This window comes from Schistocerca piceifrons, chromosome X, assembly GCF_021461385.2.
Source record: "Schistocerca piceifrons isolate TAMUIC-IGC-003096 chromosome X, iqSchPice1.1, whole genome shotgun sequence".
Taxonomy (NCBI): Eukaryota; Metazoa; Arthropoda; class Insecta; order Orthoptera; family Acrididae; genus Schistocerca; species Schistocerca piceifrons.
Genome location: NC_060149.1, coordinates 189,698,608 through 189,723,094, shown reverse-complemented (window position 1 = coordinate 189,723,094; position 24,487 = coordinate 189,698,608). Strand labels below are relative to the sequence as shown.

Here is a 24,487-nt window from a genome sequence, read left to right as displayed (position 1 = left end):
ATTCTTCCATGTATACAACCTTCTTTCATGATTCTTGAACCAAGTGTTAGCTATGATTAAGTTATGCTTTGTGCAAAATTCTACCAGGCGGTTTCCTCTTTCATTTCTTAGCCCCAATCCATATTCACCTACTACTTTTCCTTCTCTTCCTTTTCCTACTGTCGAATTCCAGTCATCCATCACTATTAAATTTTCGTCTCCCTTCACTACCTGAATAATTTCTTTTATCTCATCATACATTTCATCAATTTCTTCATCATCTGCAGAGCTAGTTGGCATATAAACTTGTACTACTGTAGTAGACGGGGGCTTCGTGTCTATCTTGGCCACAATAATGCGTTCACTATGCTGTTTGTAGTAGCTTACCCGCACTCCTATTTTTTTTATTCATTATTAAACGTACTCCTGCATTACCCCTATTTGATTTTGTATTTATAACCCTGTATTCACCTGACCAAAAGTCTTGTTCCTCCTGCCACCGAACTTCACTAATTCCCACTATATCTAACTTTAACCTATCCATTTTCCTTTTTAAATTTTCTAACGTACCTGCCCGATTAAGGGATCTGACATTCCACGCTCCGATCCGTAGAACGCCAGTTTTCTTTCTCCTGATAACGACGTCCTCTTGAGTAGTCCCCTCCCGGAGATCCGAATGGGGACTATTTTACCTCCGGAATATTTTACCCAAGAGGACGCCATCATCATTTAATCATACAGTAAAGCTGCATGCCCTCGGGAAAAATTACGGCTGTAGTTACCCCTTGCTTTCAGCCGTTCGCAGTACCACAACAGCAAGGCCGCTTTGGTTAGTGTTACAGGGCCAGATCAGTCAATCATCCAGACTGTTGCCCCTGCAACTACTGAAAAGGCTGCTGCCCCTCTTCAGGAACCACATGTTTGTCTGGCCTCTCAACAGATACCCCTCCGTTGTGGTTGCACCTACGGTACGGCTATCTGTATCGTTGAGGCACGCAAGCCTCCCCACCAACGACAAGGTCCATTGTTCATGGGGTGGGGGGGGGGGGGGTGGGGGGGCGGCGGAGGCCTATGTTATTTTTTGATAATCATTTCTACGGACTAGTCCGCATAAACAGCGCCTTCGTCTCTTATCAAGGGCGTACCCAGCGAAGGGCAGAGGAGAGCAGAACAAACCAATTGCAAACTGAATACGCATAGTCTCCCGCCACGTAGACAGACGCGTATCAGTTAGAAGAAAGCCAAAACATGTAAGGAGTACTGACTAGTAGCGAGTGCAAGTGTCAAAACTGTTTCGCCGTTCGCTCATATTCTACTCCTAACTGAAATTTACAGACGAGTCTGGGCTATAAAAGCTTTCAGTCACGTTCTGCCTTCAGTTCACGATGTTTCTTTTTCCTCTGTCTCTTAATACTAGCCAGTGTCAAAATCTACTAAAAGGTGAATACAGAAAATATTCGCATGTAACTGAACGTTTCCTGCCTGACAGTAACAAAATATGAGCAAATCTCCTACAAACTATACGCTCTCAGTTAGAACATTGTAGCCGGCCTTGGTGGCCGGGCGGTTCTAGGCGCTTCAGTCCGGAACTGCGCGACTGCTACGGTCGCAGGTTCGAATCCTGCCTCGGGCATGGATGTGTGTGATGTCCTTAGGTTAGTTAGGTTTAAATAGTTCTAAGTTCTAGGGGACTGATGACCTCAGATGTTACGTCCCATAGTGCTCAGAGCCATTTGTACCATTTAGAACATTGTAGATAATACAGGGTGACAATTATTAAACTATACGAAAAAAACGTAAATTAGTTACAAACTACGGCGTGCACACACTTCATTCAACATGTAAACCACACTACACGTATTCGGATTTAAGTTATGACAGGTGCGATATGCTTACCATCATTGGCGACGATGTGGCGCAATCGAATAGCGCAATTTTGCATGGCCCGCTGAAGTGTCGGAACATCGATGCTGTCGATGACCTACTGGAATGGCTATTTTCGGTTCAGAAATGATTTTGGGGTTATTGCTGTACACCTTGTCTTCAATATAGCCTCACAAATAGGAGTCGCATGTGTTCAGATCCGTATGGCGACCAATCGAGACCCATGGCAGTGGCGTCTGGGTACTCCAGAGCCAGAATGCGTTCCCAAAGTGCTCCTCCAGGATTTAAAACACTTTTCTACTTCGATTGGCTTGAGCTCCGTCTTGCATGAACCACATCTTGTCGAAATCAGGGTCTCTTTGGATAATGGGGATGAAATCATCTTCCGACACCTTCACGCACCGTTAGATAGTCACCATGCCATCAAGGAATATCGCACCGATTATCCCGTGTCTGGACATTGCACACCACACAGTCACCCGTTGAGGGCGTAGAGACTTCTCGATCGCGAAATGCGGGTTGTCAGTCCCCCAAATGCGCCAGTTTTGCTTATTTACGAACCCATCCAAATGAAAGTGGGCTTCGTCGCTAAACCAAACCATAATACGCATACTCATTCCCACCGTGCCCCGCGGCCAGCCATGCAGTTTCAACGTCCTAACGCAAACCGTTCAAAAGTTATGACGATATTATTTCGTATAGTTCAATAATTGTCACCCTGTAGATACCTATTATAATGTGGTATCAGTGATACGTTCGGTGATTAATAACCAGAATTTTTCAATAATTATGGGTTACATTTTGTGTGAAAGTGTGCTTTGTTTCCTCCATCCTTCCCCATTTCACAAAATTAATAGGAGTGGCGACCCTCCATCCCAAGCTCACGCCCCGGACACTGTGCTGTCTTTTTCCCTATAATATCTACAAAATACGTGAAGTCAACACCCAGCGGTTAAACTATAACGTTGCATGACTGTAATTTCGCAGCCCTGCCTGACTGCCGCTACAATGTGCGAGAAGGGAGCGCCGTCATCTCCATGGACGAGCTACAGTTCGCCGCCAACCAAGCAGAGTGCGAAGCCCTCTGTGACCAGGTAAAGCAACATTCTCCTCTTGGATGCCTACACCCGTATATGTTACATTGAGTGGTTTTACGTTAAGTGTTGCTGGAGATTACGTGGATAGATCAGACATCTAATGAAGAACTCCTGACACAAATTGACTAAATTATGGGACACATTGATAGCTCACATCCTGAAGTATCAACGAATCGTCGATAGGAGGTAAAGTTGCAGAGGGAGACTACGACTCGACTACGGTATGCAGGTAAAGATGGTTGTAGGTTCCCTAAGTTACGCAGAAAAGATAAAAAATGATACTCGCACATGATAGACTATCACGGAGAGCTGCGTCAAATCAGTATTAGAACTGAAGACAACTATTACGGTATAATCGGAAAACGTTTCAATGTAACGGACCAGTTGCGCTGTGGATGTGAAAACAATTACAGCTGCATTAGACAGTTAATCATACATGTATGGTAAGAGCCGATATTGATCTTTCATTCTTGAACAGTTAATCTCGAAATGCATTGCTGGCAGCTAAAACTGCAACACCCTGAAAGCGGCAAGCTTCAGATTTGCATGGAGTGTATTACCTACTCGAATATGCAAATAATAGTATTTCAACACAACCGCACAAAACAAGTAGTAATGCCACCCACATTCCATAGACAAGGAAAAATTACACGAAAGGTTTCCTATTCAGAAATTACGTTTGAATATTAGTTGTTTGTGAGAAGTTCATGTTAACCCCAGGTGCGGATTCAAGGAGGGAGAGGGTTACGCCCCACTACCCACTTCCCAAAGGATAATGTGTTAAGACGTTTATATTTTTATGTATATCAATTTCCAAGTTTGTTGGATAATTTTCAGAACACAAAGTAGCTGAAAACAGTTTAAAAATACCAAGGAACTCTAGAAAATTACAAGCTGTTTTTAACAAAGGACACTTTTCAGTTGCTCGCTTCAGGTCTAGCCCACGTCGCACTTGTGATCTGACTTGGTGCAGAGAGGATTCGAAGCAAGTAAAGGCACTCATTCACAGGCTGATCGTGCTGGCTGACACAGTTCTTGAGTCCACACGTAGAGCCAGCAAACCTGCACCCTGTAGTCCCCAAAATCACATTCAAATTTAATCACGTATTCTTCTTACAATATTGTACACGCACAACATAGCGATGTTCTGTGGCGGCAATGACCCCTGGGTGTATGCTGACGACAGCGAGAGCGGCGGCGCTCTGCAACGGGCGGTCATCGCCCTATTTCGTGCTAATGGCTGGACAAGGATGCTGATGCGCAGAATCCGCAGCAGCACATGTATGATATGGGCACGACTCTGCATCTCAAGGCAGGAAGGTTCGTTAACCCACGGTAATTTCTGTAAAGGAAGACAGGCCTCAGCAGTGCTGTCCACCCCTGTGAGCATAGGTGTTCAGTGTCAGCACGCCCATCCAGGCATAGACGGTTAAACAACTGCACCATCCTGGTGTCGAGCAGCTGTCCTCCAGTGTAGAAGACTGGCTGCTGCTGGAGTGAGCTTGACAGTAGCCTACCGGATAGAAAGCCGGTCCACGGAGGTGGACCCAGAACCAGCAGGAGCCCCATCACTGGTGGAGGACAAATCTCGTGGTGGCTGCTTGCAGAATCATGTCGCCCAGTTGCCCAGCATAGACATTGCATGGTGCCTAGTGGATGGTGCCACCAGACTGAGGTCCTTTTGGGTAGAAATGACGAGCATTTATACTGATTCGGTGACTAATTGTTTTTCTGAAGCACTGTTTTCAACTATGTACACCAAAACAATCCTCTAGCTTGGAGGTGTAATAACAGACCTGCCGATGCTGCAGTTGCCCTGCCTTTCTGCTGTATCGATGTTATTCAGCTGCTAGCCTCTGATTCGGCCCACTGTTTGCAAATCGATCAGTGGTTTTGTTGCATCTGGTGTAACAGTGTTTTGGTCCACTACATGCTCGCTGCCCCCATGGACATTTGCAGTAGCTCTGGCAGTGCTGATATTTTACTCAATAGCGCCGAAAAATAGTGGCAGCACTACAACTGGATAATAAAACATCCAAGGAAAGTGTGCACATGTGGTGCTGTTGTCACAACTAGACATATCACACTAGAGTACCCTACTTATGAAGATCTGATTACCTATACCGCAGAATTGGGGCACTAAAGCAAACTGTTAGAGATAAAAAGCAATGGCAGCAGAAAAAAGACATAGCTAGTATTTTATCCAGTAGACAGCTAAGAGCATATGTAGAGAATGAAGGTATCATATGTGTAAATTATTCAGTGATTGATGCATGTGAAAATGCTGAAGTTAATTCTGCGAGTTTCACCAAGAATCACGATCTACACAGAGAACGACTGGAGTGAATGGGCCTGTGATCAGTAACGTGACAGTTATGGCAGAACCTGTATAAAACATAAGCAACTGTAGGCCACCTTTGGGTGTCTCCTAGAGAGAACAATCTACGTGGGGCAGGGCGGTGGATCTGCTAGGCGCCACCGCGGCTGCGGACAATTTTGCAGTCACAGCTACGGCACATCAGACGTCTGGCACATTTGTTTTGGAGTGGAATAGGTTTCCTGGAGCTCCATTGATAAATAATTTACATATGATCCCCGCCATTCAAATATCTACTCGCACAGACATAATCAGTATTAGTAGAGCACATAATGGTAGTAATTCCGCAACAGATGCTTTCTGAGGAACAGACATGTTGACTGTTGGCACTCGTCTTTAGACAAACGGTCGTTTATTGGTTTTTGTAACGTTTTATCTACACGAGGGGCTGGCATTATCAAAGAGTCATCCTCCATTGATGGTCGCAGACCCCTGCGAAATCCCAGGAAAAACACTAAACGACAAACAGTACACTAAGATCATGTCATCCATCTGCTGCGGTGGTGCATAATAGAGTAAACATAGGATCTTTGATTAAGGTTTTGGATGAGTTCTTATAATTTGATTATTTGTAGAATGGTCTAGCTATATTTCTTTTTTTTTTCATCTTTTGTAAATGCTGTAAATCAGATTACAGATAACGAAGTAAATGTCACATCATTGCTACTTACAACTTTCTGTAGTGATGTGTAAACAAAGCCCACGTTAGATCCTAGCCACCAACAGACTGGTCTCAAAACTGGAACCAATAATAAATAAATAATTCCCCTAAAAATTATAAAAAATGATACCATATTGCAACACTGATTCAACTTCTCCTTATTTATTATTATTTGGTGCGTTATACATCCAGTAAGACTTTTCATACAACAGAAGATGGTGCTTAATTTTTTGCTGATGAAGTTTATATGCTTATCTGACCTTAGAACTCCCTACTTCCCCAAGCCAAGAAACTTACCGGTATATGCAGTTTCTAATTGTCTAAGAAATAGGATTATGGCGGGGGTAAAAGGATGTTTCTTGTGTTCAGTATACAGATACACAATAACTGTGTTTTCTCCATTTATGAGAAGACTTTATGGAACCCATTCTGTAATGTGTGACAAGTAAAGTTTTTTTTCATTCTCTAGTTCTTCTGCAGTATTTACTCTTGTTAGTATATCGCTGGATGAAGTTCAAGGAGTAGAATGGCTACAGGGTTTCCGGCATACAGTTCAAGCAGTCACCACTATTCGGAACTGTGGTCTCCCAAAACTACAAGATGGCAGTGACTGGAAATTTAAAATAGCAAGAAGACGTTAGTGGAAAATTTAAAAACGCAAGAACCAACCCAACTGTGCTAAGTTTAAAATGGAAATGTCCAAGATGGTGGAGCTAGCCCAGCTATGCTTCATAACCACACTGGTGGCAAAATCCAAGATGGCACCATGTTCACGATCTGAATTTTGCACCATGTAGGGAAGCAGCCTACTCACGCCATAGTAAATTCACATCAGTCTTTCCATTGTGTGCCAGCCAGTCCGCTGTAACTAGCTCTGACGTCATAAATGTTGCGCAATACTTTAAAAATTAAGCAAATAACCTGAAACGGTTCTAGCATGTCAGGAGTAATATTAAATTAATATGTGTTGAATATCAGTTCGATAACTTTAGCCATTTTCGAAATTGGACGTTTTTCTGTAAAAATCATTGGCGCAACAGAAAAGAGCTAGAGACTTCAAAATTTATAATTAGATTCCTTTTTCATAAATATTTAATAGAAACAGTCTTCTGGATCTCACAAACTAAGATTTTAATTGAAATTCATGATTTTCTGGTTTTTGTCTTAAAAATTAAGGAAGCAAGATAGATTAAGTAGGCTAATAAATAAGGCTAGGATGTTTATATTTAAGTAGAATGGAGATCCGCTATAACCATAAGGATGTGAGAAGTTTCATTTGAATACCTATAAAACTATAGCGATAGCGTATCTCCAAAGGGCCAGTTCAGAGCTCGTCTACTGCGTGCAGTGTAATTAAATTAATTCTCTCGCCCAAAATATTTAACTTAGCCACGTCAAACTTTTATTATGATTACTTACCTGTGTACTGAAGGCACATTTAAATTGAGAGCTTCATCGGCCATCAGCAAAAGAAGCTATGATTTATTCGGTAACTTAAAGTGGTGCATTACTAGCCCAGCGGCTAGTCGGGAGAGCCGATTTGATCAGGCGTTCCCTTAGCCGTCCGCACCGCGGCTTTATATATAAGAACGCTGCGCGAGAGAGTAAGGCCCCAGTTCTCTCCAGACGCTGAATAGCACGCCATCTGTGTCGGGAGTCGCGTCGCGTCGGTATCATTGCTACAAACAGCCTCGGATGCCGTATTAAGTTACTCGAGATACGCGTAACCATGAAATCATTTTCGAGTGAAGTGTTAATTCTGGATTGACTTTAATTATCGATCTTCAGTTTGCGTATTGTCGTATTTTCACGTGCCGCCGCGGGACAAACATTCTACCATTAGTTAGCGTGGCGTTTGATGAACCTTATCATCAAATTATGGCGAGCATTCATTTAAATTTTTAATTTGGACAGTTATAGTAGCATCAGCGCATTAGACTCTGAACTGCTCTGTTAGTTAGATTGTGTGGATTCTTTTGTTTTCATCTGTGACTTTCAGAATACAGAACGTTTTTTCACGACCGTTTTTGATTAGAAATCCCAGACAATCTCCTAATTCCTCAGAGCTATAAGCTGTAACTATAAGTGTATTCTCAGATGAAGTGGGCACTAGGAATTCTAATTACAGGCTTCACGTTTTGCTAATCACTTTCTGGTTGCCAATATTGTAGTTAGAGAGCCAGTGTTGAGAACGGCGAAAGACAGCATAAATAACATTCTAAATAATAGGAACTGGTTTTACATTCTACAAACCAAACATTTATATAAACAACATAAAATTGACAAAAATATCCACCCGCCGCCCCACAACCATGTTGAAAAGTATCCAAACTACCCAAATTTTGCATAAATTGGTGAAATGTTCAGAAGTACCTGAAAGACCTGAATTTTGTGTAAAATGGTGCCATGTTCAAAAGTATTCATGAAACCTTTGCGACACCTTCAAAAGTATCAAAACGACCTGAATTTTTTGCACCATGAACAGAAGTATCTGAATGACGAGTATTATTTTTAAGGAAGTACATGAGCAGTTCATAATTGTGACAGAAGGTCGCACTCCAAGCATTCTGGTATAAACACCAACAGATGTCGAGCACTATGCATTGTTTTGGATACATTGGAGAGCTTTCCATGATTTCTATACAGTGCCTCTTTAACGCTGTTGCCGAAAGTATCGAACTTTTTCGAGTTTTCATTAATTTTTTTGTTTCTTTTGTGATTCAAAAATCGATAGTGTGTTTACAATCTAGTGTTAACGTATTGTTGCCATCTGATTGTTACATGTTGTTTTAGTCTCATCACAGTGCTTCACATAATTTTCTTATAATATTGGTTTAACATTATTGCTAGAAAATATTGTGCTTTTTAGTTGAATTCACTTCGTGACTTCTACTACCTAAAACTTACGTTCAGCAAACCTCTGTGTGTCGTTTGCATCCTATCTTTCTTTTTTTTGCGACCGCCTGCCGCCTAGATGTTAGCTCACCAAACAAGTTTTTACTAAACTTTACATTATAACGTTTTTAAATATGTTACAGTGCTTTTTAGTTTACTGTAAGAGTAGTGTCATGTGTGACAAATGTGGACATTGTCGTAGGTTAGTTAGTATGGAAGAAACATGTCAGGACTGTGGGTTGGTCTTTCACTTGGGTGATCGCTGCAGGGAAGACAATCAAGCGTCAGATGACGTTGTTCCATGGAGTTGTAGTTTATGTACTCGAGACAAGAAAATTGAGGGACAGGGAATAAGATTTATGCCCTTCAGGCTGAATTAGAAATGACATATTTTGTGAATTAGATAGCTTTAAGGGGGAAAGAGACAATGCAAAAAGGTGACAAGTAATTGGCAAAAGGAGAAAACCTTAAAATCACATTTCAAATACCGGGTAGCAATCAGTCTGACTTGTTACCTGAAACTGGAGAAGCGCATCAACCACTTTTTGAGCATAGTAGGTACAGCAAAGTTGTAGCAAATACTTTAACGCTTGGTCAGTAAAAATGTATCGCAGAAAGAAAAGTGTTCTGCTGCTAGGTAACAGTCACATCAGAGTGTAGGCCAATGCTACAGGAAAACCTAGATGTAGAATACCATGTCGCAAGCATCCTGACCGTGATCCAAAATAAAAGTTTATCTAGCAAAATCAGATCGGGTACATTTTGAAAACACATGTATGAAAACGAGGAGGTGGCAACACTCATATTGTGCAGCATATCAGAAGTACCCTGGCACACGTATCGCCCTGAACTACCACACCGCCCATTGTACTTCACTATGTGGACTGCTGTGGACGTCAGACCTTCATCGACCATGGAGCAATGGTTCATATACTTGTCAGTTTCCATTTCTAGTTTTTAGACAGCCATTCCCCAGTTTACGTCGTTTATAAGCAGTGTACAACCATAACTAGTCCTGTCAAGTTCATGTAGAGCGGTTTACAGATGGAGTGCACGAACGATGAATATTTCTATATGCTTTTGGTGCTCGGTGCATCGGATAACCAAGCTGCTGCCGCTGCTCGTGCATTTGCTGCATAGTACTGTCAAAGCCACCATTCCAATAAGAATGGTTTTCGTTGCCTGGAGCATCGCATTCGGGAAATCGGTAATCTTCGTCCTCAAGTAATGGACAAAGTGCGACAGTACTTAATGGTTAGTGTAAGGGTAGTTGCTCTTGGAAACAGCATCTCATACCAGAAAAACCAGATGTCTTTACCTGCAGTTACTCATACTTTATGCTATGCAACGCTCTGTTTCAGAAGAATAGCTCATTGTAGCCACAGGGTCAATTTCGCACATTTGCTTTCATACCCCGCCGCTTATTAGTTGCAAATAATAACCTACAGCTGTTATTCTGCAGTTAAATGGTCTAGGCATTGGGTAGAATTGTGAGTTAATCGAGTTAATAAAATACATAAAAACACAAATAAAAGTTAAATGAATAATTTAATAAAATAGGTCCTTTTCTAACGTCTGTAATTGATGTAGGCGACAGAGAATATGTTGAATAATGTTTATTCAAGAAAGGACATCTCAGATAAATGGGAAATGGTCCTACAATATTCACTTAAAATGCAGACAGAAAATATCCTTACCAAATGCAATAAATATACGTTGAGAGCGATTCAAGAATGGCAACAAAATCCCCGAATTAAATAGTCATCGAAGATATGCAAAAACTAATTGCATTTAACAATCACAGTACACTAAATATTCATGAGCTCAAAACAGTTCAGAGCTCAACACAATGATTTACAAATTAACGCACACGAGATGATGAACAGAAACTCAGTCTGTCTATCCTCAGTTCTGTAAACCAAGTGGAAAAAGTTAGAGTCCTTCACTGGAGCACATTCAGACCTCCCGAAATATAAAGTCCCTTGATAAATTAAAATATGGTAGCAGCCGTTCACTACCCAGAATCGATCACCCACTCCATCAAAAACCACACAGTACCACAGGTAGGTCTGTCTTCTTCCATAACGAACATACAGGTGTGCAGTATCGCTCTCTTGAGTTCTTCATTCGAAAAGTCCCAGTCTCCGCTCGACTTCCGTAGTGTTCCTTTACTGTCTGCTTTTCCATTGGGTGAAGGTTGTCCCCACCAAAAATAAATCGTTCTTAAGTTCTACAGACATGATCTGACTCAAACTGACAGACTTCCCACATCAAACTAATATATTATGACAATATTTAAATAAAGAAATGTTATACCTATTCAGCCACACTCAGATCATTCACAATAATTACAAATAAAGGTTTGTTCATACACAGGGTGTTACAAAAAGGTACGGCCAAACTTTCAGGAAACATTCCTCACACACGAAGAAAGAAAATATGTTATGTGGACATGTGTCCGGAAGCGCTTACTTTCCACGTTAGAGCTCATTTTATTACTTCTCTTCAAGTCACATTCATCATGGAATGGAAACACACAGCAACAGAACGTACCAGCGTGACTTCAAACACTTTGTTACAGGAAATGTTCAAAATGTCCTCCGTTAGCGAGGATACATGCATCCACCCTCCGTCGCATGGAATCCCTGATGCGCTGATGCAGCCCTGGAGAATGGCGTATTGTATCACAGCCGTCCACAATACGAGCACGAAGAGTCTCTACATTTGGTACCGGGATTGCGTAGACTAGAGCTTTCAAATGCCCCCATAAATGAAAGTCGAGAGGGTTGAGGTCAGGAGAGCGTGGAGTCCATGGAATTGGTCCGCCTCTACCAATCCATCGGTCACCGAATCTGTTGTTGAGAAGCATACGAACACTTCGACTGAAATGTGCAGGAGCTCCATCGTGCATGAACCACATGTTGTGTCGTACTTGTAAAGGCACATGTTCTAGCAGCACAGGTAGAGTATCTCGTATGAAATCATGATAACGTGCTCCATTGAGCGTAGGTGGAAGAACATGGGGCCCAATCAAGACATCACCAACAATGCCTGTGTTGATGACGTGATTGCACAATTGCGTGCGGATTCTCGTCAGCCCACACATGTTGATTGTGGAAATTTACAATTTGATCACGTTGGAATGAAGCCTCATCCGTAAAGAGAACATTTGCACCGAAATGAGGATTGACACATTGTAGGATGAGCCATTCGCAGAACTGTACCCGTGGAGGTCAATCAGCTGCTGATAGTGCCTGCACACGCTGTACATGGTACGGAAACAACTGGTTCTCCCGTAGCACTCTCCATACAGTGACGTGGTCAACGTTACCTTGTACAGCAGCAACTTCTCTGACGCTGACATTAGGGTTATCGTCAACTGCACATAGAATTCCCTCGTCCATTGCAGGTGTCCTCGTCGTTCAAGGTCTTCCCCAGTCGCGAGTCATAGGCTGGAATGTTCAGTGCTCCGTAAGACGCTTCGAACGTCTTCCTGTCGGGACACCTTCGTTCTGGAAATCTGTCTCGATACAAACGTACCGCGCCACGGCTATTGTCCCGTGCTAATCCATACATCAAATGGGCATCTGCCAACTCCGCATTTGTAAACATTGCACTGACTGCAAAACCACGTTCGTGATGAACACTAACCTGTTGATGCTACGTACTGATGTGCTTGATGCTAGTACTGTAGAGCAATGAGTCGCATGTCAACACAAGCACCGAAGTCAACATTACCTTCCTTCAATTGGGCGAACTGGCGGTGAATCGAGGAAGTACAGTACATACTGACGAAACTAAAATGAGCTCTAACATGGAAATTAAGCGTTTCCGGACACATGTCCACATAACATCTTTTCTTTATTTGTGTGTGAGGAATGTTTCCTGAAAGTTTGGCCTTTTTGTAACACCCTGTATAAATCAGCTACTATTCTTGGGCAAATGCATTCACGATAGCCGGCCGCGGTGGTCTAGCGGTTCTGGCGCTGCAGTCCGGAACCGCGGGTTCGAATCCTGCCTCGGGCATGGGTGTGTGTGATGTCCTTAGGTTAGTTAGGTTTAAGTAGTTCTAAGTTCTAGGGGACTTATGACCTAAGATGTTGAGTCCCATAGTGCTCAGAGCCATTTTAACCATTTGAACCACTCACGATAAATGACAACTGACATTCGTTAAATGTTGTTCAAACAATTATTTAGGCCTTCTTGACGGAAGTGGCTTTTGGTTCTCTTTCCAATTGTGGTGTCCCCTAGCAGTATTATTGTATTATTGAAGTATCTTGCAAAAATAATGAAAGAAAAGTGAAGTTGTGTTAGTGACATGTTCGCACAAATACTGGGTAATATTTCAGTGTAAGTTAAATAATTTTGAATGTTCTCTCCATTTTGGCTGTTGTTTGAAATAATGGGGGAACCGTCTCCTAATTGCATTAAATTAATTCCAATTAATAATCTATAATCAGTTTCTGCTAGATTCACATTTAAAAATCGAATATGTACTGCTGTGGTAGTTAATCGCGCTGAGTTTGAAGATCCTCGACACTTTTCGATTGCCTATTTTTTCGTCTTTGAGAGAAAGAGTGTGTCAATTTACCAGTCACATACAATAAATTTTTCACTAGTCTGCAACATTCTCTTGCTGAAGTTAGGTGAAGTAAAAGGAATGTCCCAAAAAACAAAAAATGTTAGTTTAACGCCACCAGAATTTAGTAATAATTGATACTCAACTAATGTTGGCGATACTCTGTTAAAGAAAGTGTAAACTTATCAAGAGTGAGATTTAAGTTGGCCATTAAAAGAAATAGTTCAACTGTATATTAATATTAATGAAAATAAAGGGTTCCGTGCATGTGCAGACACAAAACTAAGAAAAATTATAGCAAATAAAACCACAGTAATATATGTTCACTCATATGACAATGCTTGTGTAAGTGATGAATTATAGCTGGTTTGTATCCTGTAAATTGGAATGCACATTGTGTGTCTACGTATTGTTGCTAACATCCTGTTTCCTACAGAGCCTGAAGCATGTCCACATGTTCAAAAAATAGAACAAAATCTCCCTGTTAATTTCTACGGCATTCGGTATTTTGATTATGAGTGGATACACGTAGAAGATGAGAAAGATCAGGCAGAATTTCGAGCCGTACCATAAAGCACCACTGCAAAGAACAGGTAGCTCTATTAAAGTTGCAGTCTGTGAATATAGGTACATACCGTTTCTATTGCATGAAAGACCTTTCTAGTCTAGCACATAGAAGCATTACTGCTTATAAGCATTCAACTGAAACATGTAAGCGCTCGTTATGCTATTTTCATTACAAAGAAAAATTACACACACTCGCTTGTCTGGGCACAGTATAAGCCAGTCAACAGTACCATTCTTAATGACAGTAAATCGTATATAAAATTAACCAAGTTCAGAAACGAGCTATAGCTGCCTTTTGTTATTTATGCTGATGCAGAATGCATGTTAGAACCAACTGCTAATTGCAGTCGTAGTATTAACTCTGGTTCCTATTCCGATCAAGTACATTTATGTACACCATTCAGCATAGCCAATTACATACACTGTAGCTATGACAAGGTATATACTGAGTTGCAATGGTACTGAGAAAAAATTTCAAACTTAAGAATAATAGTGTATTTGATAAAACTGTGCAAAATGTATTAAAGATGAGAGACATATAACTTGCGACATCTTGTGAAGATAGATATCGACCTGCTGCATTGTGTGCAAGACAGAATTTTCAAGGAAGTGTTATTCTTAACAAAAATTTAGTTACTATTGATTTAAATAGAATTACTATAGTGTTTAATAAGCCATAAGCAGTCCAAATCCGTTCATTATGGGTATATACTAAACGAGCTTCCATCAATGCACATAAAACTGTGTTACACAGATATTGATAGCTTAATTTATCGTTTTAAACCTTCAAATATTGATGGGGACATCAGGAGCGATGAACATATATGTTTCGATACTTCAGATTTCTCTGTGAATAACAGGTATACATAACAGTCTACTTGTAAATAAAAAGAAGATTCGATTAATGAAAGAAGAGTTGAATGGTGAACCTGATACTGAATTTGTCAGTCTACAAGCTAAAATGTGTGCACTCGAGACTGAATCTGGAAGTATAATGCACAAAGAAAAGGGTGTCAAACATACTTGGTGTTACAGAGTTAACCATCGACGATTACCGCAATGTATGTTGAATTCTGAAGTTAAAACAGCTGCACAGTATATCATTCAGTCCAAGTGCCATATAGTTTCTACTGCCAAACAGCACAAGTTGGGTTTGTCAGCACAAGATGATGAATGTTTTGTATGTACTGCCAGATGAACTGAATACCTTAGCTTGGGGTCACTATCACATGAAAAATTATGGTGATGATGGTCAACATGATGACTAATTTTATTGTGTCTATGTGAAAATATAAAATCTCTTTGTAACTGATTTCAATGTATGGCTGAAAATGTAACAAGATTACATGTATTTTGTAACTGCTTTATTTTGTGAAAATGTAGAAATATTGAATGTGATTTTTAACTGATTTAACTGTGATAACAATAAATGTGATTCATTGTGTAAAAATAAAAAAAAACATATAATACATTATTCTGATACCTTGTAATGTTTGTAACACTCGAGATAACCTGTGTGAATTAACACCATACACACTTAGAAGTTCTGTACCTTATGACATTGAAAGTAATGAGAGAGTAAAGCATAAAACAGAGAGAGGTGAATTTAATAATGAGTTAGTGCAGTATTTACCATAAGCCTTGTTTTACTGATCTATAAAAGAAAGCGAGAGATCGATTACAGGGTTACAACATATATTGTGTGTGGAGGGGGGGGGGCGGGGGGGGGGGGGGTGCACTTGTGTTCACGTATTTTCTTTTATAAGTAATAGAGGTTGTTTGGGTACAGTACTTTCTAACGTGGTGTAAAAAGTTCTGGTCGTTCAGATACTTTCGAACATTGCACTAAACGTTTGGCTACTTTTGAAAGTGATACCATTTAACAAAAAGTTTGTGTAATTTGGATACTTATCAGGTCGTTCAGATTCAGATCATTCGGATACTTTAGGACGTGGCAGAATTTTGAATTGTAATGTCAGAGGGATTACAAAACACAGCTAGACTAATTCCGCCATCTTGGCTTCTTATTTTCTCATCATTTTAAACTTATCAGAACTGGTATAATTCCGCCACTTTTCATTTTTTAATTCCCTCACACCGCCATCCTGCATTTCTTAAATTTCCAACTAACTTGGTACTTTTGAATTTCCTGCCACAGATATCTTGGATTTTTCGGTGACTGCTGCACGTCATCACGGCATCAGCTACTTGAACTGTGTGCTGGAAGCTCTGTAACCATTCTACTGCAGGGAATATGAGAATGGTTCACAAACACTGTCGATTGTAGAGATAAAGAAGTTTGGTGGTGTGTTTTTCAGGCGCGGGGCTTTACATGTCGGTCTTTCACGTACGCCAAGAACGAGAAGCGGTGCTACCTGAGTGGCGACGACTCCCTGTCACTCAACAATGCTCCGTTGCTCATCAAGAGGGATGCCGTCTACGCCGAGAAGCAGTGCAGCATAAGTAAATACGTACACATTCTGTATATCCTCTTTTCCTTGTGATAAGCTTTGCATACCTCCACCCTCGCACTTGTTTCTATAAACATGGCGGATCGGCCCTCATTCATCGCTTTCAGATTCTGATGATTCCGACATTTCTTTTCTGCCCTTTCACATAATAATCCAGCATTTTAAGATACAGTTCCACATCACTTTATTAGATGTTTGTAGCATATCTGTACTTTTGAGATTAGTTGTTTTGCTAAGTAATTCTGTCGAAAATGGTGTAATGTGTCTAAGCTGTTTGGCTCACATCTCATATATGGATTCTATATAAAGGCTCACCGTTTCACCGAAACCTGGACGAACACGTCAAAGAAACACTGAACAAAGCAAGGCAACGCCAGTCCCTCATAAGACGAGTTCAGGGAAAATTCCATGGCTGCAACGACAAAACAGCAATTCACACAAAACATTTGTACGTCCCCTCTTCGAGTATGTGGCGGCCCCCCTAGCCTATATGTCGCAAAGAAAAGCAGAAAGACTATATCAGACTGAAAGACGCATACTACGAAGCATACTGAGACTCCCACGCATCACCCCCAGACAAGAAGCGTATAACGAAGCAAAAGTCATACCCCTGCAGACGGGACTCACCGTTCTCCATGCACTAACAAGTCACCCTGACCTCACACAGCTGTTCACAAACAGACCTAGACGTAAAAACAAACCGAACTTCAAATACACACTTTCCGAACAATCATACACAACATACTAACAACACACCCAGACACAATACACAACCACGAACTCTCGGCACAGATGGTACTAATAGCACAGGAAACAATAACTACACTGCACCTTCTGGCACTGGATCCTGATTCCGACCCAATGTGAACTCCCACACACCAATACAATCTAAATATTGCACAGCCATAGGCCATGACTGACACCAAGCCGGTCATTCACTTTTTCATAACCAAAGATGTATATAAGACCTAAGCCTGTGCCTACAACATAAATATTTCCCCTTGTTAACCATCGAAGTATTTCCAACATCAGAAATTGTGTATCACCTATAATTTTATCTAAATTCCTATTTTCATTCTCAATCTTATAGCACAATTATTCATATTCCAGAAAGTTCTAACACATAGCAGCAAAGTGTACCCATGTTCAAATATCATAACTGCACTAAAGATGGAAACAGTATACAAAAGGAATACCAAGAATTGTAATGATGATGAAGTCACATACAGAGCGTAGAGGAAAGATGCGGGAAACCCGCACCGCCGTATGAGGCAAGGTCCTAGTAGAGATGGTTTGAAATATTTGCAAAACGTATAATAAGAACTGAAAATGGTAAAAAAGGAAATAAATTGGAAGTAATTAGATGTAAGATATAGCTGTAAGAACATTGTCAATAAAGAAACATGAAACCAGTAAAATTGTTAAGCTAAGGCCAAATAGAGCCAGACACTCTCGAGTGGTCCGCCCCCCACCCTTCAGGTGTGGGAATGAAAAATATTTAAAAAAAAAAAAACATTCCCTTCAGAACCATGTGAGTCAAAAACTTTCTTGGGCAGGCTGACCCATTTATTATCGTAGATAGTGGCTTGTTCGTTGGTATCGGAGAAATACAGGCATATCATCAACAAACAAAGCTCGTGCTCTATAGGAAACACCTGAGGTAACCAGAAGGATGTACGAACAACAGCACGCCTATACCAGTTTCTTTGGCGCTTCAGTGTATTTTCCTGCCCAGTCCGGACAAATACAGAGGGTGGGAATGCTTGTCATTGGGAGCTCCAATGTTAGGCGGTTGATGGAGCCTCTCAGGGAGATAGCAGGCAACGCGGGAAAGAATTCCAGTGTGCATTCGGTATGTTTGCCGGGAGGTCTCATCCGTGATGTGGAGGAGGCCCTGCCGGAGGCTAACGACCGCACTGGGAGCAACCCGCTGCATCTATGGGTTCTGAGGCCATCCTCGGCTCCTTCCGGCGGCTGGCTGATTTGATGAAGGCAACTAGAAACGCACGCGGGGTGCAGGCTAAGCTGTCTATTTGTAGCATCGTTTCCAGGGTTGATCGCTGTCCTCTGGTTTGGAGCAGAGTGGAAGGTCTAAACCAGAGGCTCAGACGACTCTGTGACGATATCGGATGCGAATTTCTCGAACCTCCGCTATCGGGTATAGAATTGCAGGGGTACCCTTAATAGGTCAGGCGTGCACTACACGCAGGAAGCGACAACTAGGGTAGCGGAGTACGTGTGGCGTACCCATGGGGCTTTTTTTAGGTTAGGGAACCCGTCCCTTGGGATCAAAAACGATTTGCCTGTTAAATAAGCCACAGTGACCTCAGAGAATCTTGGTCCTCGCAGATCAGAGATAGAAAAGATTAATATGATTTTAATAAACTGCAGGAGCATCCAAGGAAGGTTCCAGAATTAGTATCGCTTACTGAAGGTTATAATGCACAGATAATATTGGGAACAGAAAGAGGGTGAAACCAGACGTCAATGACAACGAAATCCTAAGTTAAGATTGGAACGTTTATCGTAAGGATAGGTTAGTCGCCAATGGCGGCGACTTGTTTATAGCAGTAAAAATTCGATAAAATCTAGCTAGGTTATCACGGATTCCGAATCTGAATTAATTTGGGTGAAACTGGGTATCAAAGAACGGTCAAAAAAGGTGATCAGATGCTTCTATAGACCACCCGGATCAGGATTTGTAGTTGTAGAGCGCTTCAGACAGAACTTGCAGAATATCATTAGTAATTTTCGTGATCATGCAGTTGTCATAGGCGGTGACTTCAATTTGCCAGGTATAGATTGGGAGCGTTATGCCATCAAAACTGGTGCCAGAGACAGGGATTCGTGTGGCATTGTTCTGGATATCTTGTCCGAAAATTAGCTTGAGAAGATAGTCAGAGAACCTCCTGGCAACAAACAGAACTGAACTTATCGAATCAGTTAACGAAGAGGAAGGTATCAGTGATCATAAAGCTGTGACAGCATCTACGACGACGGGTCCTACAAGGAATGGTAAGAAAGATAGGAAGATATATTTGCTCAGCAAGGGTGACAGTATACAAATTTCAGAATATCTCAGTAGTCAGCATAAAATATTCGGTGGTCAGGACGAAGATCTGGAGAACAAATGAGAAAAATTCGAAGGCATCGTTCAATATGTTCAATATGCCCTAGACAAGTATGTTCCGAGTACTGTTTTAAGGGATGGGAAAGCTCCACCATTGTTTAATAGTCGTCTTAGAAAAGCGCTACGCATACAAAGAGCACTTCATCTCAGATTCAAGAGAAGTAAAAACCTAGCTGACAAACAGAAGCTGAACGAAGCGAAAATGAGCGTGAAGAGAGCAATGAGAGAAGCGTTCAATGATTTTGAAAGTAAGACGTAGTCAACTGACCTGAGTAAAAACCCTAACAGATTTGGGTCGTATGTAAAATCAATAAGTGGGTCAAAACATCAATTCGTTCTCTCAGCGACCACACCGGCATCGAAACGGAAGATAATAGAGAGAATGCCAAAATACTGAATTCTGAATTCGGTCTTGCGAAGTTGTTTCGTCGCGGAAGATCGTAACATTGTTCCTCCTCTCAATCGTAGTACGAACGTCGAAATGGCAGATATTGAGATAATCTATCGCGGAACTGAAAAGCAGCTACAACCGCTTAGTAGTGGAAAGGCGTCAGGGTCAGATCAGATACCTATAAGATTCTATACAGATAACGCGAAAGAACTTGCTCCCCTTCTAGCAATAATTTACCTTAGATCGTTTGAGCGACGAAAGGTACCTAACGACTGGAGAAAAGCGCAGGTCATTCCCGTTATTAAGAAACGCATTTATAGACCTATATCGTTGACATCAATCTGTTGTAGAATTCTGGAACATGTTTCATGCTCAAGAATTATGACGTTTTTGGAAAATGAACATCTCCTCTATAAAAATCAATATTGGTTTCACAAACAGAGATCGTGCGAATCTCAGCTCGCTCTGTTCCTCCATGAGATCCACAGCACAGTGGACAACTGCGCTCAGGTTGATGCCGTATTCCTTGATTTCAGTGAGGCATTTGACACCGTCCCGCATTGCCGTTTAATGAAAAAAATACGAGCTTACGGAGTATCGGAGCAGACTTGCGATTAGATTCAAGACTTCCTTGCAGATAGAACTCAACACGTCGCTCTTAACGGAACAAAATCGACAGATGTAAAGGTAATATCTGGAGTACCACAGTGAAGCATGATAGGACCGTTACTGTTTACAATATATATATATATATATATATATATATATATATATATATATATATATATATATATATATAATCTAGTAGAAAGTGTCGGATGCTCTTTAAGGCTATTCGCTGATGATGCAGTTGTCTATACTAAAGTAGAAACGCCAAAATATATTAAGAATCTGCTGAACGACCTGCAGAGAACTGATGAATGGTGCAGGCTCTGGCAGTTGATCCTGACCGTAAGTAAATGTAACATATTGCGCCTACATAGGAAAAGAAATCCACTACTGTACAGCTACACTATTGATGACGAACAGCTGGAGACAGCGTTTGCCGTAAAATATCTAGGCGTAACTATCCAGAGCGACCTTAAGTGGAATGACCACATAAACCAGTTAGTGGGAAAAGCAGATACCAGACTCAGATTCATCGGAAGAATCTTAAGGACATGTAATTCATCCTCGAAAGAAGTGGCTTATGAGGCGTTTTTTCACCTGGTTCTTGAGTATTGTCCATCTATCTGGTGTCCCTATCAGGTGGGACTGATAGAGGAGATAGAGAAGATCCAACGAAGAGCGGTGCGTTTCATCACTGGATCGTTTAGCTGGCGAGAGAGCATTAAGGAGATCCTAAACAAACTTCACTGGCAGACGTTACAAGAGAGTAGTTGTGCATCACTGAGAGATTTACTACGGAAATTTCGGGACAGCACTTTTCAGGAGGAGTCGGACAACAAATTATTTCCCGCCACATATATCTCGCGTATTGACCACGAGGAGAAAATTCGAGAAATTAGATCCAATACAGAGTTTTACCGACAACCACTCTTCCCATGCACTATTCGCGAGTGGAACAAGGTTGGAGGAATCAGATAACGGTACCGAAAGTACCCCCCGCCAGACACCATTAGGTGGCTTGCGGAGTATGATGTAGATGAAGTGACCTACTTTCACCAGCATGACAATGCATCATATTTGATTTTTGAATTTCCTGCAGATTTATACTTAGGACAGGGGAAAGCTCAGTAGCCACCTTGAATCTTGAATTCTATGTTTAGCGCAAATGACCTACTTCCACCAGCATGAAAACATCCCATTTAAAAATTTTTAATTTGTCACAGTTTATTCTTAGGACAACAGCCCTACTTATATAATTGTAAACACTGTCTATTACACTGACATTGCTGGTTATATCTTAAAACACATTACAAAATCATCTGTTTTGCGCCCACATTGAAGATGTATAAAGAAGTTGCAAATAGGATGAAATGTTCCTTACATCTCTTAACCGGAGCCAAGTGCCATTCGCAGCTCTAGCCAAATTCATGCATTCATGGCGATATGAGACAGATTACGCGACTTATTGCTACAGAGATAAAGCAAAAACGTTTATGGGTGTACCACGGTCAATTTACTGTACTACTACACTTATAATATAGTTTTAATAAGAGTTGTTAGCTCAAGGTTAAGTTTGTCACTCCTTCAAAACTAATGATTAAACAAGCCCTGTAGTTAGACGCGTCAGTATTCCAGGTCACCTATCTTGAATTCTACACTCAGCTTAAGTGACCTACTTCCACCAGCCTGACAGTGCACCATCTCTGATTTTTGAATTTCCCATCAATTTATAGGTAAGACAACAGCCCTACTTCCACAGTGACATCATAAGAGTGGGGGAAAACCTACTAGCACATTTGGGCTATTTTTTGAAATTTTCCACGAATTGTTGAATTTTGCACCCAAATTTGAATTTCCATCCATTTCATATATAGGGTAATTGGCCTATTAGCAGAAATCTGGCAACAGCGCATGAAATCAATGACGACGTCTTAAGGGGGGAGAGCGGGCAACAGCGCACTTTGCACCCAGACATACTCATTCCGCCTACTCTCATACAATCCAAAATGTTCGCTTCCGACCATTGCTTCCTTACGTCAAGATACTGGGTTTAGGGTCGTCCTATTGTGTGTATAAATTTGATCGTGAACATTTGGGTTACCTTGTGAAGAAAACTTAAGTACAAAGAACGTCGAGCTAAAACTTAGCTGTTGAAATGTTTCCTTCATCTGTCCAAGGAGCTTGCATGGATTTGCGCGAAAACCCACTCGCGTCTGCGGGCGGAATACAAGCACTTTTTGTGATGTCCGCTGAGCGAAACAAATTATGCGAGGTATTGCTCCGCCACTTTATTCGGAAGAGTTTATTGGCGGTCTTAGATCAATTCTCTGCATTTCCACACTAAAAATAAAGGCCACCAGCCTCACTTTATACCGTGTGACAGGGTTAAACTTCTCACTACCTCAAAATCAATAATTAAGGGCCAGCAGTTGTCTAATTATCCTCAGCAATATACCGAGATCCGACCACTGGAATTAACAGTTCATACACCCTCTCCAGCTGGCAGCCAGCAACTTCCGCTAATAACCTCCATAAAAATAAAACATTAGTACGATTCAAAGTGAATAGGTTAAAAGGCACGAAATAATACGATACTTAGATTTCCACAGCAAAATTGGGATTTATTTGCTTTGTTATTTGCCTAGTCTGCTCCACATTACTTTCAGCCAGCTAAGGACTCCACGCCCTGATGTAAGATTTTTCTCGCCATCGAGCCCTACCACGCTCACTAAAAGGTAGCAGTCGCCCAGAGAAATCAGAAGGTGACTAAACAGCATCCTAAATCTATTCACGGTATGCACTCGGGAGTCTTGTAGTTTTTCCATATCTACGTATAATGTAATTTTGTAGATTATGAATAGCTCGTGACTAACTAAACACCAACTCCACCCTACACGACACACGACTCGCATCTCAACCAACAAACGCTGCATTTTCACGTGCTCCAAACGCTCTGCATAGAACTTACCACAAATTACCAAATTTCCAGCTTGCAGAATCCCCTGCTGAAACGCAGGGTCCATGGATTCATGAAGCTGTCTCCATATTCGTACACGTCCATCCGCTCGATACAATTTGAAACGAGGTTCGTCCGACCACGCAACATGTTTCCAATCATCAACAGTCCAATGTCGGTGATGACGACCACAGGCGAGGTGTAAAGCTTTGTGTCATGCTGTCATCAACGGTACCAGAATGAGCCTTTGGCTCCGAAAGCCCATATCGACGATGTTTCGTTGAATGGTTCGCACAATGTCACTTGTTGATGGCCCAGCACTGAAATTTGCAGCAATTTACGGAAGGGTTGCACTTCTGTCACGTTGAACGATTCTCTTCAGTCGTCGTTGGTCCCATACTTGCAAGTAATTTTTCCGGCCGCAGCGTTGGCGGAGATTTGATGTTTTACCGGATTCCTGATATTTACTGTACAATCGTGAAATGGTCATACGGGAAAATCCCCACTTCATCGCTACCTCGGAGATGCTGTGTCCCATTGTTCGTGCAGCGACTATAACACCACGTTCAAACTCACTTAAATCTTGATGACCTGCCATTGTAGCAGCAGTAACCGATCTAACAACTGCGCCAGACAGTTGTCTTATACAGGCGTTGCCGACCGCAGCGTCGTATTCTGTCTGTTTACGTATCTCTGCATTTGAATACGCATGCCTGTACAAGTTTCTTTGGCGCTTGAGTGTATTTCCAATAGATGCTCGCCTTCGTGCTAGCTCATAGGACGGGCACATAGGCGAGACCAGGAAATTATACAGGGTGATGAAAAAGTCAGTATAAATTTTAAAACTTAATAAACCACGGAATAATGTAGATAGAGAGGTAAAAGTTGACA

General features: G+C 41.4%; 1 protein-coding gene across 1 annotated transcript in view; it reads left to right on the top strand.

Annotated features, from left to right (window-relative positions):
- Positions 1 to 24,487, top strand: part of LOC124722900 — a 506,082-nt gene that overhangs the window by 217,710 nt on the left and 263,885 nt on the right. Inside the window, exons 7-8 of the mRNA XM_047248040.1 lie at positions 2,851 to 2,957; positions 16,358 to 16,502. Of these exons, the coding sequence (XP_047103996.1) occupies positions 2,851 to 2,957; positions 16,358 to 16,502 (252 nt within the window). The remainder of the gene's footprint in view (positions 1 to 2,850; positions 2,958 to 16,357; positions 16,503 to 24,487) is intronic.